Genomic DNA, 17,969 nt, shown 5'->3' with positions numbered 1-17,969 from the left:
GAGTGTGTGCTGGCCAGGAGAGGAGGAGTGTGTGCTGGCCAGGAGGAGTGTGTGCTGGCCAGGAGAGGAGGAGTGTGGCTGGCCAGGAGAGGAGGAGTGTGTGCTGGCCAGGAGGAGTGTGAGCTGGCCAGGAGAGGAGGAGTGTGGCTGGTGTGCAGGGGAGGAGTGTGTGCTGGCGAGGAGAGGAGGAGTGTGTGCTGGCCAGGAGAGGAGGAGTGTGTGCTGGCCAGGAGAGGACGAGTGTGTGCTGGCGAGGACAGGAGGAGTGTGGCTGGACAGGAGAGGAGGAGTGTGTGCTGGCCAGGAGTGGAGGAGTGTGTGCTAGTGAGGAGAGGAGGAGTGAGTGCTGGCCAGGAGAGGAGGAGTGTGGCTGGCCAGGAGAGGAGGAGTGTGTGCTGGTGAGGAGAGGAGGAGTGTGTGCTGGCCAGGAGAGGACGAGTGTGTGCTGGCAAGGACAGGAGGAGTGTGGCTGGACAGGAGAGGAGGAGTGTGTGCTGGCCAGGAGTGGAGGAGTGTGTGCTAGTGAGGAGAGGAGGAGTGAGTGCTGGCCAGGAGAGGAGGAGTGTGGCTGGCCAGGAGAGGAGGAGTGTGTGCTGGTGAGGAGAGGAGGAGTGTATGCTGGCCAGGAGAGGACGAGTGTGTGCTGGCGAGGACAGGAGGAGTGTGGCTGGACAGGAGAGGAGGAGTGTGTGCTGGCCAGGAGAGGAGGAGTGTGTGCTGGCCAGGAGTGGAGGAGTGTGTGCTAGTGAGGAGAGGAGGAGTGAGTGCTGGCCAGGAGAGGAGGAGTGTGTGCTGGCGAGGGGGGGGGAGTGTGTGCTGGCGAGGAGAGGAGGAGTGTGGCTGGCCAGGAGAGGAGGAGTGTGGCTGGCGAGGAGAGGAGGAGTGTGGCTGGCCAGGTTTCGAGGAGTGTGGCTGGAGAGGAGAGGTGTGTGCTGGCCAAGAGAGGAGGAGTGTGTGCTGGCCAGGAGAGGAGGAGTGTGGCTGGCGAGGAGAGGAAGATTGTGTGTTGGCCAGGAGAGGAGGAGTGTGTGCTGGCCAGGAGAGGAGGAGTGTGTGCTGGCCATGAGGAGTGTGTGCTGGCCAGAAGAGGAGTAGTGTGGCTGGCCAGGAGGAGTGTGGCTGGCGAGGAGAGGGGGAGTGTGTGCTGGCCAGGAGAGGAGGAGTGTGTGCTGGCCAGGAAAGGAGGAGTGTGTGCTGGCCAGGAGAGGAGGAGTGTGTGCTGGCCAGGAGAGACCAGGAGAGGATGAGTGTGTGCTGGCCAAGAGAGGAGGAGTCTGGCTGGCCAGGAGGAGTGTGGCTGGCGAGGAGAGGAGGAGTGTGTGCTGGCTAGGAGAGGAGGAGTGTGTGCTGGCGAGGAGAGGAGGAGTGTGGCTGGTGAGGAGAGGAGGAGAGTGTGCTAGCGAGCAGAGGAGGAGGGTGTGCTGGCGAGGAGAGGAGGAGTGTGTGCTGGACAGGAGAGGCGGAATGTGTGCTGTTGAGGAGAGGAGGAGTGTGTGCTGGCCAGGAGAGGAGGAGTGTGTGCTGGCGAGCAGAGGAGGAGTGTGTGCTGGCCAGGAGAGGAGGAGTGTGTGCTGGCCAGGAGGAGTGTGTGCTGGCCAGGAGAGGAGGAGTGTGGCTGGCCAGGAGAGGAGGAGTGTGTGCTGGCCTGGAGGAGTTTGAGCTGGCCAGGAGAGGAGGAGTGTGGCTGGTGTGCAGGGGAGGAGTGTGTGCTGGCGAGGAGAGGAGGAGTGTGTGCTGGCCAGGAGAGGAGGAGTGTGTGCTGGCCAGGAGAGGAGGAGTGTGTGCTGGAGAGGAGGAGTGTGTGTTGGCCAGGAGAGGAGGAGTGTGGCCGGTGTGCAGAGGAGGAGTGTGTGATGGCCAGGAGAGGAGGAGTGTGTGCTGGCCAGGAAAGGAGGAGTGTGGCTGGCCAGGAGAGGAGGAGTGTGTGTTGGTGAGGAGAGGAGGAGTGTGTGCTGGCCAGGAGAGGAGGAGTGTGGCTGGGCAGGAGAGGCGGAGTGTGTGCTGGCCAGGAGGAGTGTGGCTGGCCAGGAGAGGAGGGGTGTGTGCTGGCCAGAAGAGGAGGAGTGTGTGCTGGCCAGGAGGAGTGTGTGCTAGCCAGGCGAGGAGGAGTGTGGCTGGCCAGGAGAGGAGGAGTGTGTGCTGGCCAGGAGAGGAGGAGTGTGGCTGGACAGGAGAGGAGGAGTGTGTGCTGGCCAGGAGAGGAGGAGTGTGTGCTGGCCAGGAGGAGTGTGTGCTGGGCAGGAGAGGAGGAGTGTGGCCGGTGTGCAGAGGAGGAGTGTGTGCTGGCGAGGAGAGGAGAAGTGTGTGCTGGCCAGGAGAGGAGTGTGGCTGGCCAGGAGGAGTGTGGCTGGCCAGGAGAGGAGGAGTGTGTGCTGGCGAGGAGAGGAGGAGTGTGTGCTGGCGAGGAGAGGAGGAGTGTGTGCTGGCCAGGAGAGGAGGAGTGTGGCTGGTGTGCAGAGGAGGAGTGTGTGATGGCCAGGAAAGGAGGAGTGTGTGCTGGCCAGGAGAGGAGGAGTGTGGCTGGCCAGGAGAGGAGGAGTGTGTGCTGGCCAGGAGGAGTGTGTGCTGGCCAGGAGAGGAGGAGTGTGGCTGGTGTGCAGAGGAGGAAGAACAGACAGCAGAGGGCTTGCAGGGTTAAGTTAACCTTTTCCAAACAGACTTAGGAGGACGTTAAGACAAGTATAGGCGTCTAATCAGGTCGATTTAAATGTTTTTGTTTAGTGTACAACAACTTCTAGAAAGCCTAACAGAGAAGTAATGTAATCCCACCACATGCCCAGGTACTCTGTTCCACACACATTTTATTTCCTGGGAGCTGCCAGGGAGTAATTGTAGAAGTAAAGCCATTTTTTAGATGTCGTTTTGTTAAAAGTTAATCAGTATATTTTATTCCCATAGCTCTACATAGCATCCATAACAGAGTAAACCTTTTCCAGTGCACTGCACAATTCCCCCATGTTATAGCTTATGTAGATGTGTAGTGTTTTATGCCATTCTGTGCCATACGTCTTGTGCCATTCTGTCTCCTGCTGTGCAGTGCCATGTGCCTCCTGCTGTGCAGTGCCATGTGCCTCCTGCTGTGCAGTGCCATGTGCCTCCTGCTCTGCAGTGCCACGTGCATCCTGCTGTGCAGTGTCATGTGCCTCCTGCTCTGCAGTGCCATGTGCCTCCTGCTCTGCAGTGCCACGTGCCTCCTGTTGTGCAGTGTCAAATATCTCCTGCTCTGCAGTGCCACGCGCCTCCTGCTCTGCAGTGCCCTGTGCCTCCTGCTCTGCAGTGCCACGTGCCTCCTGCTCTGCACTGCCACGTGCCTCCTGCTCTGCAGTGCCACGTGCCTCCTGCTCTGCAGTGCCACGTGCCTCCTGCTCTGCACTGCAACGTGCCTCCTGCTCTGCAGTGCCACGTGCCTCCTGCTCTGCAGTGCCACGTGCCTCCTGCTCTGCAGTGCCACGTGCCTCCTGCTCTGCACTGCCACGTGCCTCCTGCTCTGCAGTGCCACGTGCCTCCTGCTCTGCAGTGCCACGTGCCTCCTGCTCTGCACTGCCCTGTGCCTCCTGCTGTGCAGTGCCATGTGCCTCCTGCTCTGCAGTGCCACGTGCCTCCTGCTGTGCAGTGCCCTGTGCCTCCTGCTCTGCAGTGCCCTGTGCATCCTGCTCTGCAGTGCCACGTGCCTCCTGCTCTGCAGTGCCACGTGCCTCCTGCTCTGCAGTGCCACGTGCCTCCTGCCCTGCAGTGCCACGTGCCTCCTGCTCTGCAGTGCCACGTGCCTCCTGCCCTGCAGTGCCACGTGCCTACTGCCCTGCAGTGCCACGTATCTCCTGCTGTGCAGTGCCATGTGTCTCCTGCTGTGCAGTGCCATGTGCCTCCTGCTCTGCACTGCCATGTGCCTTCTGCTCGCCACTGCCATGTGTCTCCTGCTCTGCACTGCCATGTGTCTCCTGCTCTGCAGTGCCACGTGTCTCCTGCTGTGCAGTGCCATGTGCCTCCTGCTCTGCACTGCCCTGTGCATCCTGCTCTGCAGTGCCACGTGCCTCCTGCTGTGCAGTGCCATGTGCCTCCTGCTCTGCACTGCCATGTGCCTCCTGCTCTGCAGTGCCATGTGCTTCCTGCTCTGCAGTGTCATGTGCCTCCTGCTCTGCAGTGCCACGTGCCTCCTGCTCTGCAGTGCCACGTGCCTCCTGCTCTGCACTGCCACGTGCCTCCTGCTCTGCAGTGCCCTGTGCCTCCTGCTCTGCAGTGCCACGTGCCTCCTGCTCTGCAGTGCCCTGTGCCTCCTGCTCTGCAGTGCCACGTGCCTCCTGCTCTGCAGTGCCAAGTGCCTCCTGCCCTGCAGTGCCACGTGCCTCCTGCCCTGCAGTGCCACGTGCCTCCTGCCCTGCAGTGCCACGTGCCTCCTGCCCTGCAGAGCCACGTGCCTCCTGCCCTGCAGTGCCACGTGCCTACTGCCCTGCAGTGCCACGTATCTCCTGCTGTGCAGTGCCATGTGTCTCCTGCTCTGCACTGCCATGTGCCTTCTGCTCTCCACTGCCATGTGTCTCCTGCTCTGCACTGCCATGTGTCTCCTGCTCTGCAGTGCCACGTGTCTCCTGCTCTGCAGTGCCACGTGTCTCCTGCTGTGCAGTGCCATGTGCCTCCTGCTCTGCACTGCCCTGTGCCTCCTGCTCTGCAGTGCCATGTGCCTCCTGCTGTGCAGTGCCATGTGCCTCCTGCTCTGCACTGCCATGTGCCTCCTGCTCTGCAGTGCCATGTGCTTCCTGCTCTGCAGTGTCATGTGCCTCCTGCTCTGCAGTGCCACGTGCCTCCTGCTCTGCAGTGCCACGTGCCTCCTGCTCTGCACTGCCACGTGCCTCCTGCTCTGCAGTGCCCTGTGCCTCCTGCTCTGCAGTGCCACGTGCCTCCTGCTCTGCAGTGCCCTGTGCCTCCTGCTCTGCAGTGCCACGTGCCTCCTGCTCTGCAGTGCCACGTGCCTCCTGCTCTGCAGTGCCACGTGCCTCCTGCTCTGCAGTGCCACGTGCCTCCTGCTCTGCAGTGCCACGTGCCTCCTGCTCTGCAGTGCCCTGTGCCTCCTGCTCTGCAGTGCCACGTGCCTCCTGCTCTGCAGTGCCACGTGCCTCCTGCTCTGCATTGCCACGTGCCTCCTGCTCTGCAGTGCCCTGTGCCTCCTGCTCTGCAGTGCCACGTGCCTCCTGCTCTGCAGTGCCCTGTGCCTCCTGCTCTGCAGTGCCATGTGCCTCCTGCTGTGCAGTGCCATGTGCCTCCTGCTCTGCACTGCCCTGTGCCTCCCGCTGTGCATTGCCATGTGTCTCCTGGTCTGCACTGCCCTGTGCCTCCTGCTCTGCAGTGCCATGTGTCTCCTGCTCTGCAGTGCCATGTGCCTCCTGCTCTGCACTGCCCTGTGCCTCCTGCTCTGCAGTGCCATGTGTCTCCTGGTCTGCACTGCCCTGTGCCTCCTGCTCTGCAGTGCCATGTGTCTCCTGCTCTGCAGTGCCATGTGCCTCCTGCTCTGCACTGCCCTGTGCCTCCTGCTCTGCAGTGCCACGTGCCTCCTGCTCTGCACTGCCATGTGCCTCCTGCTCTGCACTGCCCTGTGTCTCCTGCTGTGCAGTGCCACGTGCCTCCTGCTCTGCAGTGCCACGTGTCTCCTGCTCTGCAGTGCCATGTGCCTCCTGCTCTGCAGTGCCACGTGCCTCCTGCCCTGCAGTGCCATGTGCCTCCTGCTGTGCACTGCCACGTGCCTCCTGCTCTGCAGTGCCATGTGCCTCCTGCTCTCCAGTGCCATGTGCAGTGCCATGTTGCTCCCGCTCTGCAGTGCCATGTTGCTCCCGCTCTGCAGTGCCATGTTGCTCCTGCTCTGCAGTGCCACGTGCCTCCTGCTCTGCAGTGCCATGTGCCTCCTGCTCTGCAGTGCAAAGTATCTCCTGCTCTGCAGTGCAAAGTATCTCCTGCTCTGCAGTGACATGTGTCTCCTGCTCTGCAGTGCCACGTGCCTCCTGCTCTGCAGTGCCACGTGCCTCCTGCTCTGCAGTGCCACGTGCCTCCTGCTCTGCAGTGCCACTTGCCTCCTGCTGTGCACTGCCCTGTGCCTCCTGCTCTGCACTGCCACGTGCCTCCTGCTCTGCACTGCCACGTGCCTCCTGCTCTGCAGTGCCACGTGCCTCCTGCTCTGCAGTGCCACGTGCCTCCTGCTCTGCAGTGCCACGTGCCTCCTGCTCTGCAGTGCCACGTGCCTCCTGCTCTGCAGTGCCACGTGTCTCCTGGTCTGCACTGCCCTGTGTCTCCTGCTGTGCAGTGCCATGTTTCTCCTGCTCTGCAGTGCCATGTGCCTCCTGCTGTGCACTGCCCTGTGCCTCCTGCTCTGCACTGCCACGTGCCTCCTGCTCTGCACTGCCACGTGCCTCCTGCTCTGCACTGCCACGTGCCTCCTGCTCTGCAGTGCCACGTGCCTCCTGCTCTGCAGTGCCACGTGCCTCCTGGTCTGCAGTGCCATGTGTCTCCTGGTCTGCACTGCCCTGTGTCTCCTGCTGTGCAGTGCCACGTGCCTCCTGCTGTGCACTGCCACGTGCCTCCTGCTCTGCAGTGCCACGTGCCTCCTGCTCTGCAGTGCCACGTGCCTCCTGCTCTGCAGTGCCATGTGCCTCCTGCTCTGCAGTGCCATGTGCCTCCTCCTGATCTGTGCCACGTGCCTCCTGCTCTGCAGTGCCCTGTGCCTCCTCCTGTTCTGTGCCACGTGTCTGAGGGCCAGGATCAACCTGTTGCTTTTATTAGTAGGAGGTTGACCCCTAGAGAAAAGCGTTGGTCTGCCATAGAGAGGGAGGCCTTTGCTGTGGTCTGGGCTCTGAAGAAGTTGAGGCCATACCTGTTTGGCACTCACTTCATTGTTCAGACAGACCACAAACCTCTACTTTGGCTAAAACAAATGAAAGGTGATACCCCTAAATTGTTGAGGTGGTCCATATCCCTACAGGGAATGGACTATACAGTGGAACATAGACCTGGGAGTAGCCACTCCAGTGCAGATGGACTCTCCAGATATTTCCACTTAGACAATGAAGACTCATCAGGTCATGGCTAGTCTTATTGTCCTTCGTTTGGGGGGGGGTTGTGTAGGAAAGTACCATCTTGCCTGGCATGTTACCCCCATTTTTACTTGTGTGTCAGTTTGTTTTTGCCTGTCTCACTGGGATCCTGCCAGGCAGGACCCTGTGCTCATAGTTTGTGGCCTGAATGTGTTCCCTGTGTGATGCCTAACTGTGTCACTGAGTGTAGGAAAGTACCATCTTGCCTGGCATGTTACCCCCATTTTTCACTGTATATATGTTGTTTTAGTTGTATGTGTCACTGGGACCCTGTCATCCAGGGCCCCAGTGCTCATAGTGTGCCTGAATGTGTTACCTGTGTTGTGACTAACTGTCTCACTGAGGCTCTGCTATCCAGAACCTCAGTGGTTATGCTCTCTCATATCTTTCAAATTGTCACTAACAGGCTAGTGACCAATTTTACCAATTTACATTGGCTTACTGGAGCACCCTTATAATTCCCTAGTATATGGTACTGAGGTACCCAGGGTATTGGGGTTCCAGGAGATCCCTATGGGCTGCAGCATTTCTTTTGCCACCCATAGGGAGCTCTGACAATTCTTACACAGGCCTGCCACTGCAGCCTGAGTGAAATAACGTCCACGTTATTTCACAGCCATTTTACACTGCACTTAAGTAACTTATAAATCACCTATATGTCTAACCTTTATCTGGTAAAGGTTAGGTGCAAAGTTACTTAGTGTGATGCACCCTGGCACTAGCCAAGGTGCCCCCACATTGTTCAGGGCCAATTCCCCGGACTTTGTGAGTGCGGGGACACCATTACACGCGTGCACTACATATGGGTCACTACCTATATGTAGCTTCACAATGGTAACTCCGAATATGGCCATGTAACATGTCTATGATCATGGAATTGCCCCCTCTATGCCATCCTGGCATAGTTGGCACAATCCCATGATCCCAGTGGTCTGTAGCACAGACCCTGGTACTGCCAAACTGCCTTTCCTGGGGTTTCACTGCAGCTGCTGCTGCTGCCAACCCCTCAGACAGGTTTCTGCCCTCCTGGGGTCCAGCCAGGCTTGGCCCAGGATGGCAGAACAAAGGACTTCCTCTGAGAGAGGGTGTTACACCCTCTCCCTTTGGAAAAAGGTGTTAAGGCAGGGGAGGAGTAGCCTCCCCCAGCCTCTGGAAATGCTTTCATGGGCACAGATGGTGCCCATTTCTGCATAAGCCAGTCTATACCGGTTCAGGGACCCCTCAGCCCTGCTCTGGCGCGAAACTGGACAAAGGGAGGTGTCCAGAGCTCCTCCAGTGTTCTCCAGACCTCTGCCATCTTGGAAACAGAGGTGCTGCTGGCACACTGGACTGCTCTGAGTGGCCAGGGCCATCAGGTGACGTCAGAGACTCCTTCTGATAGGCTCCTTCAGGTGTTGCTAGCCTATCCTCTCTCCTAAGTAGCCAAACCCTCTTTTCTGGCTATTTAGGGTCTCTGTCTCTGGGGATTCCTTAGATAACGAATGCAAGAGCTCATCCGAGTTCCTCTGCATCTCTCTCTTCACCGTCTGCCAAGGAATCGACTGCTGACCGCGCTGGAAGCCTGCAAAACTGCAACAAAGTAGCGAAGACGACTACTGCAACTCTGTAACGCTGATCCTGCCGCCTTCTCGACTGTTTTCCTGGTGGTGCATGCTGTGGGGGTAGTCTGCCTCCTCTCTGCACTAGAAGCTGCGAAGAAATCTCCCATGGGTCGACGGAATCGTCCCCCTGCAACCTCAGGCACCAAAGAACTGCATCACCGGTCCCCTGGGTCTCCTCTCAGCACGACGAGCGAGGTCCCTTGAATCCAGCAACTCTGTCCAAGTGACTCCCACAGTCCAGTGACTCTTCAGTCCAAGTTTGGTGGAGGTAAGTCCTTGCCTCCCCACGCCAGACTGCATTGCTGGGAACCACGACTTTTGCAGCTACTCCGGCCTCCGTGCACTTCCGGCGGAAATCCTTTCTGCACAGTCCAGCCTGGGTCCACGGCACTCTAACCTGACTTGCACGACTTCCTAAGTTGTCCTCCGGCGACGGGGGATTCCTTTGTGCGACTTCGGGTGAGCACCATGTCATGCATCTTTTTAGTGCCTGTTCTGGCACTTCTGCGGGTGCTGCCTGCTTCTGAGAGGCTCCTTGTCTTGCTCGATGCCCCCTCTGTCCCCCGACGCAATAGGCGACATCCTGGTCCCTCCTGGGCCACAGCAGTATCCAAAAACCCTAACTTCACAATTTGCAGCTAGCAAGGCTTGTTGGCGGTCTTTCTTCAGGAAAACACTTCTGCACGACTCTCCACGGCGTGTGGGATCCATCCTCCAAAGAGGAAGTCTCTAGCCCTTGTCGTTCCTGCAGAATCCTCAGCTTCTACATCCCAGTAGCAGCTTCTTTGAATCCACAGCTGGCATTTCCTGGGCATCTGCCCATCTCCGACTTGCTTGTGACTTTTGGACTTGGTTCCCTTGTTCCACAGGTACCCTCGACTGGAAATCCATCGTTGTTGCATTGCTGGTTTGTGTCTTTCCTGCAGAATTCCCCTATCACGACTTCTATGTCCTTTGGGGAACTTTAGTGCACTTTGCACTCACTTTTCAGGGTCTTGGGGTGGGCTATTTTTCTAACCCTTACTATTTTCTAATAGCCCCAGCGACCCTCTACAAGGTCACATAGGTTTGGGGTCCATTCGTGGTTCGCATTCCACTTTTGGAGTATATGGTTTGTGTTGCCCCTATCCCTATGTGCTCCCATTGCATCCTATTGTAACTATACATTGTTTGCACTGTTTTCTAATACTATTACTGCATATTTTGGTATTGTGTACATATATCTTGTGTATATTTGCTATCCTCATACTGAGGGTACACTCTGAGATACTTTGGCATATTGTCATAAAAATAAAGTACCTTTATTTTTAGTATATCTGTGTATTGTGTTTTCTTATGATATTGTGCATATGACACTAGTGGTACTGTAGGAGCTTCACTCGTCTCCTAGTTCAGCCTAAGCTGCTCTGCTAAGCTACCATTATCTATCAGCCTATGCTGCTAGACACCCTATACACTAATAAGGGATAACTGGGCCTGGTGCAAGGTGTAAGTACCCCTAGGTACTCACTACAAGCCAGTCCAGCCTCCTACACTGAGGCTCTGCTAATCATAACCTCAGTGCTTATGCTCTCTCTGCCTTTAAAATTGTCACTATAGGATAGTGACAATTTTCACCAATTCTGACTGGCACACTGGTACACCCTTATAATTCCCTAGTATATGTTACTGAGGTACCCAGGGTATTGGGGTTCCAGAAGGTCCCCATGGGCTGCAGCATTTCTTTTGCCACCCATAGGGAGCTCAGACAATTCTTACACAGGCCTGCCACTGCAGCCTGAGTGAAATAACGTCCACGTTATTTCACAGCCATTTTACACTGCAATTAAGTAACTTATAAGTCACCTATATGTCTAACTCTCACTTAGTGAAGGTTAGGTACAAAGTTACTAAGTGTGTGGGCACCCTTGTACTAGCCAAGGTGCCCCCACATCGTTCAGGGCAATTTCCCCGGACTTTGTGAGTGCGGGGACACCATTACACGGATGCACTACATATAGGTCAAAACCTATATGTAGCTTCACAATAGTAACTCCGAATATGGCCATGTAACATGTCTAAGATCATGGAATTGTCCCCCCATGCCAAATATCGTATTGAGGTGCCAATCCCATGCATCCCCGGGGCTCCACCATGGACCCCCAGTACTGCCAAACCAGCTCTCTGGGGTTTTCACTGCAGCTGCTGCTGCTGCCAACCCCTCAGACAGGTTTCTGCCCCCTGGGGCCAGGGCAGCCCAGTCCCAGGAAGGCAGAACAAAGAATTTCCTCTGAGAGAGAGTGTTACACCCTCTCCCTTTGGAAATAGGTGTTAAGTGCCTGAGAAGAGTAGCCTCTCCCAGCTTCTGGAAATGCTTTGAAGGGCACAGATGCTGCCCATCTCTGCATAAGCCAGTCTACACTGGTTCAGGGATACCCCCAGCCCTGCTCTGGCGTGAAACTGGACAAAAGAAAGGGGAGTGACCACTCCCCTGACCTGCACCTCCCAGGGGAGTTGCCCAGAGCTCTTCCAGTGTGTCCCATACCTCTGCCATCTTGAGTGCAGAGGTGTGAGGGCACTCTGGAGGCCTCTGATTGGCCAGTGCCAGCAGGTGATGTCAGAGACCCCTCCTGAAATGTGCTTACCTGACTAGGTGGCCAATCCTCCTCTGAGGGCTATTTAGGGTCTCTCCTGTGGGCTTTTACTCAGATAACGAATGCAAGAGCTCACCAGAGTTCCTCTGCATCTCCCTCTTTGACTTCTGCCAAGGATCGACTGCTGACTGCTCCAAGATGCCTGCAAAACTGCAACAAAGTAGCAAGAAGACTACCAGCGACATTGTAGCGCCTCATCCTGCCGGCTTTCTCAACTGTTTCCTGGTGGTGCATGCTCTGAGGGCTGTCTGCCTTCACCCTGCACTGGAAGCCACAAAGAAATCTCCTGTGGGTCGACGGAATCTTCCCCCTGCCAACGCAGGCACCAAACTTCTGCATCACCGGTCCTCTGGGTCCCCTCTCATCCTGACGAGCATGGCTCCTGGAACACAGGTGGTGGACCCAAGTGACCCAGACTGTCCAGTGGTCCAACTGTTCAAATTTGGAGGAGGTAAGTCCTTGCCTCCCCTCTCCAGACAGTAATCCTGTGTACTGCGTGAACTGCAGCTGCTAGGGCTTCTGTGCACTTTTGCAAGGAATCCTTCCTGCACAGCCAAGCCCAGGCCCCCAGCACTCTGTCCTGCGATGCTCAACTTCCTGAGTTGACCACCGGCTTCGTGGGACCCTCTTTTGTAGTGTTGAGATGACCGCCATGCTCAGTCTTCTTGAACCTGTGTTCAAGGACTTATGTGGGTGCTACCTTCTTCTGCATGGGCGCTGTCTATTGCTGAAGGCCCCCTCTGTCTCCCCTTTCAAGTGGCGACATTCTGGTCCTTCCTGGGCCCAGGCAGCACCCTTTTTTTCCAACTGTGACCTTTGCCGCTAGCAAGGCTTGCTTGCGGTCTTTCTCCAAAGAAACAACTCTGCATCCTCCATCACGCCGTGGGACATCTTCTGCACTAAGGAGAAGTTCCTGGCACCTTTCGTTGTTGCAGAATCTTTAGCTTCTTCCACCCGGAGGCAGCCATTTTGCACCTTCATCCGGGGTTTAGTGGGCTCCTGCCCGCCCCCCCCGGACACTTTAGTGACTCTTGGACTTGGTCCCCTTCCTTTAAAAGTCCTCAGGTCCAGGAATCCGTCTTCAGTGCTTTGCAGTCAGTTGTTGTCTTTGCAGAATCTGCTATCACGACTTTAGTGTGTTTCTGGGGAAGTAGGGTAACCTTACACCTACTTTTCAGGGTCTTGGAGTGAGGTATCTTGGACACCCCAAGTGTTTTCTTACACTCCTAGCGACCCTCTACACACCACACTAGGCCTGGGGTCCCTAAGTTGTTCGCATTCCACTTTCTTAGTATATGGTTTGTGTTGCTCCTAGGCCTATTGTCTCCTATTGTATTCTACAGTGTTTGCACTACTTTCTGACTGTTTTACTTACCTGAATTTGGTTTGTGTACATATATTTTGTGTATTTTACTTACCTCCTAAGGGAGAAAATCCTCTAAGATATTTTTAGCACATTTTCACTAAAATAAAGTACCTTTATTTTTAGTAACTGAGTATTATGATTCTTATGATATAGTGCTATATGATAGAGGTGGTATAGTAGGAGCTTTGGATGTCTCCTAGTTCAGCCTAAGATGCTCTGCTATAGCTACCTCCATCAGCCTAAGCTACTAGTCTACTAATAAGGGATAATTGGACCTGGCACAAGGTGTAAATACCATGAGGTACCCACTATAACCCAGGCCAGCCTCCTATAACTGCTGACCTGAAAGCCCTGCAGAGATGACGGAAACGACAACTGACTTGGCCCCAGCCCTACCGGCCTGTCTCCAGAATCAAAGAACCTGAAACAGCGATGCATCCAGCATGACCAGCGACCTCTGCCGACTCAGAACTGCCATGCAAACCAAAGGACCAAGAAACTCCTGGACAGGGGCTCTGTCTAATCTGCAAAGAAGAAACCATCTTTAAAGGGACTCCATTCTCCCTCTGGAAGTGTGAGTCCCCAACGCTCTGCGCCCGACACCCCCGGCTTGTGCCCAGAGAAACCAACACTGCAGCGAGGACCTCCAGGCGACTCCCACGACGTGGACACTCTGAGACGACCTCCTTGCACTCCCACGGCGACGCCTGCAGAGAGAATCCAGAGGCTCCCCCTGACCGCGACTGCCCGGTAACAAAGAACCCGACGCCTGGAAGAAGCACTGCACCCGCAGCCCCCAGGCCTGAGAGAAACCAACTACCGGTGCAGGAGTGACCAGCAGGCGGCCCTCATCGTTGCCCAGTTGGTGGCTGGCCCGAGAAGCCCCCCTGTGCCCTGGCTGCATCGCCAGAGTTTGGTTTCAACCTAAAACCTGACACCTGTTTCGCACACTGCACCCGGCTGCCCCTGTGCCACTGAGGATGTATTTTGTGTGCCTGTTTGTGACCCCCCCCGAGTGCTCTACAAACCCCCCCCCCCCCGGTCTGCTCCCCGAGGACTCAGGTACTTACCTGCCAGTAGACTGGAACCGAAGCACCCCTCTTCTCCATAGGCGCGTGTTATTTGGGTGCTACTTTGACCTCTGCACCTGACCGGCCCTGAGCTGCTGGTGCTGTGGCTTTGGGGTTGCCTTGAACCCCCAACGGTGGGCTGCCTATGCCCCGGAGACTGAACTTGTAAGCGCTTTACTTACCTAAAAAAGTAACTTGTACTTACATCCCCTTGGAACTGTTTATTTTTGCACTGTGTCCACTTTTAAAATAGCTTATTGCAATTTTTTACAAAATGGTGTACATTACTGTTTTAATTCAAAGTTCCATATTTACCTATGCCAAGTACCTTACAATTTATGTACTCACTTGCATTCTGTATCTTGTGGTTCTAAAATTAATTAAGAAAATAATATTTTTCTATATAAAACCTATTGGCCTGGAGTTAAGTCTTTGAGTGTGTGTTCTCATTTATTGCCTGTGTGTGTACAACAAATGCTTAACACTACCCTCTGATAAGTATACTGCTCGAGCACACTACCTCAAAATAGAGCATTGGAATTATCTAATGTTGCCACTATCAACCTCTAAGGGGAACCCTTGGACTCTGTGCACGCTATTTCTTACTTTGAGACAGTATATACAGAGCCAACTTCCTACACCCCACAAGAAGGTGACACCCTTTAGTGCTTGTGCTAAAGGCAGCCCTATGGAGGGGAGACCCCCCCAGACACGCCCCCTGCAGGCGGGTGCAGTCACAAAGGGAGACCCCAGGAACATCCCCTGCAGGCGGGTGCAGTCACTCACTGCCCCCAACTGCGGGTGTCAGGAATCACAAGCGCTTTGAAGCAGTCGCTCGTATTTCACTTGAACGCGCTGCCCCGGGGGGAGGGGAAGGAGTTGGCGATGCCCTAGATGCAGCGCGTTCTTTCCAATACAGCGCTCTGTCCCGGCGCGCCGTGACGCAAACAGCAGAAGTACACCAGGCGTCTTCCGCCAGTGAGTGACCACCAATGCTCGAGGGGACTGACTGAGGGCGGAGAGGGACTGACATTCAAAGACACCTCACTGGTGAGACTTCCAGGCCTCGTGACCTTCAAGGCAGCGCATTTGCTCCACTGGGTGAAAGTGCCTGTTTCAGGGCACCAGGCACTGCTGGCACTCAGTCATAAGTCAGGCACTACTGGCACTCAGTCACAAGTCAGGCACTGCTGGCACTCAGTCACAAGTCAGTTACTCGGTACCTGGAAGCAGGCCTGGAGTTACCAGAGGGAACATATATCCATCTCAGATAATAGCTCATTGATTTATAGCGCTAAAGAGGTCAGGGGCTTCTTCATGGCACCAAGAACAAAACCTGTCCAAGATGGTCCGAGATGCCCACACATGACGTGTTCTACATGCGAAGCCTCGTCATGCCGTGTTCTACATGCGAAGCCTCGTCATGACGTGTTCTACATGCGAAGCCTCGTCATGCCGTGTTCTACATGTGAAGCCTCCCCCCCCGCATGTAGAGTCCAGCCGCAGGTCCCCCCTCTCCTCTGACTGTCAGGGGGCGCGATGGGCGTCATGAAGTGACGTCGAAGCACCCCCTGCCCCGGGCCCTGCTGTCGGGGTTCAGGGGTGCCAAGCTCGGGGGCGCTGGCGGGTTTGGGTTAATCACAGGGATGCATCAATTCATGAGGCCTTGTCTTCAGGGCGCTGCCACGGACCGTCATACATGTAGTAGGGAGGGAGGGAGGGAGGGGGAGAGAGCGAGAGAAGAGGGGGAGAGAGGGAGAGAGAGAGAGAGAGAGAGAGGGGGGGGAGTGAGAGCCCCCATGGACCTGCACCTCTGTGGCGGGGTCTGCAACAATAGAGCCCATGTCCAGGCGAGATGTGTGGGACATGGAGAGATGTGAGGGACACAGAGGGATGTGTGGGACATTGAGTGAAGTGTGAGACACGGTGAGAAGTGTGGGACACAGAGGGATGTGTGGGACACAGAGGGATGCGTGGGACATGGAGGGATGTGTGGGACACAGAGGGGTGTGTGGGACACGGAGTGATGTGTGGGACACAGAGGGATGTGTGGGACATGGAGAGATGTGAGGGACGCAGAGGGATGTGTGGGACACAGAGGGATGTGTGGGACATTGAGTGCAGTTGAGACACGGTGAGAAGTGTGGGACACAGAGGGATGTGTGGGACACAGAGGGATGTGTGGGACACAGAGGGATGCGTGGGACATTGAGGGATGTGTGGGACACAGAGGGGTGTGTGGGACACGGAGTGATGTGTGGGACACAGAGGGATGTGTGGGACATGGAGTGATGTGTGGGACATTGAGAGAAGTGTGGGACACAGAGGGATGTGTGAGACACGGAGGGATGTGTGGGACATGGAGAGATGTGTGGGACACTGAGAGAAGTGTGGGACACAGAGGGATGTGTGGGACACGGAGGGATGTGTGGGACATGGAGGGAAGTGTGGGACATGTAGAGAAGTGTGGGACATGGAGGGATGTGTGGGGCATGTAGAGAAGTGTGGGACAAGGACATGGAGTGAAGTGTGGGACATGGAGGGAAGTGTGGGGGCACAGAGGGATGTGTGGGACATGGAGGGATGTGAGGGACACAGAGGGATGCGTGGGACATGGAGGGATGTGTGGGACACGGAGAGAAGTGTGGGACACAGAGGGATGTGTGGGACATGGAGAGATGTGAGGGACGCAGAGGGATGTGAGGGACACAGAGGGATGTGTGGGACATTGTGTGAAGTGTGAGACACGGTGAGAAGTGTGGGACACAGAGGGATGTGTGGGACACAGAGGGATGCGTGGGACATGGAGGGATGTGTGGGACACAGAGGGGTGTGTGGGACACGGAGTGATGTGTGGGACACAGAGGGATGTGTGGGACATGGAGAGATGTGAGGGACGCAGAGGGATGTGTGGGACACAGAGGGATGTGTGGGACATTGAGTGCAGTTGAGACACGGTGAGAAGTGTGGGACACAGAGGGATGTGTGGGACACAGAGGGATGCGTGGGACATGGAGGGATGTGTGGGACACAGAGGGGTGTGTGGGACACGGAGTGATGTGTGGGACACAGAGGGATGTGTGGGACATGGAGTGATGTGTGGGACATTGAGAGAAGTGTGGGACACAGAGGGATGTGTGAGACACGGAGGGATGTGTGGGACATGGAGAGATGTGTGGGACACTGAGAGAAGTGTGGGACACAGAGGGATGTGTGGGACACGGAGGGATGTGTGGGACATGGAGGGAAGTGTGGGACATGTAGAGAAGTGTGGGACATGGAGGGATGTGTGGGGCATGTAGAGAAGTGTGGGACAAGGACATGGAGTGAAGTGTGGGACATGGAGGGAAGTGTGGGGGCACAGAGGGATGTGTGGGACATGGAGGGATGTGAGGGACACAGAGGGATGCGTGGGACATGGAGGGATGTGTGGGACACGGAGAGAAGTGTGGGACACAGAGGGATGTGTGGGACATGGAGAGATGTGAGGGACGCAGAGGGATGTGAGGGACACAGAGGGATGTGTGGGACATTGAGTGAAGTGTGAGACATGGTGAGAAGTGTGGGACACAGAGGGATGTGTGGGACACAGAGGGATGCGTGGGACATGGAGGGATGTGTGGGACACAGAGGGGTGTGTGGGACACGGAGTGATGTGTGGGACACAGAGGGATGTGTGGGACATGGAGTGATGTGTGGGACATTGAGAGAAGTGTCGGACACAGAGGGATGTGTGAGACACGGAGGGATGTGTGGGACATGGAGAGATGTGTGGGACACTGAGAGAAGTGTGGGACACAGAGGGATGTGTGGGACACGGAGGGATGTGTGGGACATGGAGGGAAGTGTGGGACATGTAGAGAAGTGTGGGACATGGAGGGATGTGTGGGGCATGTAGAGAAGTGTGGGACAAGGACATGGAGTGAAGTGTGGGACATGGAGGGAAGTGTGGGGGCACAGAGGGATGTGTGGGACATGGAGGGATGTGAGGGACACAGAGGGATGCGTGGGACATGGAGGGATGTGTGGGACACGGAGAGAAGTGTGGGACACAGAGGGATGTGTGGGACATGGAGAGATGTGAGGGACGCAGAGGGATGTGTGGGACACAGAGGGATGTGTGGGACATTGAGTGAAGTGTGAGACACGGTGAGAAGTGTGGGACACAGAGGGATGTGTGGGACACAGAGGGATGCGTGGGACATGGAGGGATGTGTGGGACA

General features: G+C 56.1%; 1 protein-coding gene across 1 annotated transcript; it reads right to left on the bottom strand.

Moving 5' to 3' along the window:
- Positions 1–2,900: 2,900 nt before the first annotated feature.
- LOC138259825 (serine-aspartate repeat-containing protein I-like) lies at positions 2,901–13,785 on the bottom strand. Its single transcript, XM_069207719.1, has 4 exons — positions 13,747–13,785; positions 4,481–6,731; positions 3,857–4,399; positions 2,901–3,775 (listed from the first exon to the last, which is right to left on the bottom strand). The coding sequence occupies exons 1-4, from the start codon at positions 13,783–13,785 to the stop codon at positions 2,901–2,903; spliced, it is 3,708 nt and encodes a 1,235-aa protein (XP_069063820.1).
- Positions 13,786–17,969: the final 4,184 nt, after the last annotated feature.

This window comes from Pleurodeles waltl, chromosome 9, assembly GCF_031143425.1.
Source record: "Pleurodeles waltl isolate 20211129_DDA chromosome 9, aPleWal1.hap1.20221129, whole genome shotgun sequence".
Lineage (NCBI taxonomy): Eukaryota > Metazoa > Chordata > Amphibia > Caudata > Salamandridae > Pleurodeles > Pleurodeles waltl.
This window is presented reverse-complemented; position numbering and strand designations above follow the sequence as displayed.

Excerpts from the sequence above, each read along its gene's own strand:
- LOC138259825 (XM_069207719.1), bottom strand. The coding sequence starts at position 13,785 with ATGGAGAAGAGGGGTGCTTCGGTTCCAGTCTACTGGCAG. Across the intron at positions 4,400-4,480 it reads TGCAGAGCAGGAGACACATG|GGCAGGAGGCACGTGGCACT; the intron begins GCACTGCACAGC and ends GTGGCTCTGCAG. Across the intron at positions 3,776-3,856 it reads TGCAGAGCAGGAGGCACATG|GGCAGGAGGCACGTGGCACT; the intron begins GCACTGCACAGC and ends GTGGCACTGCAG.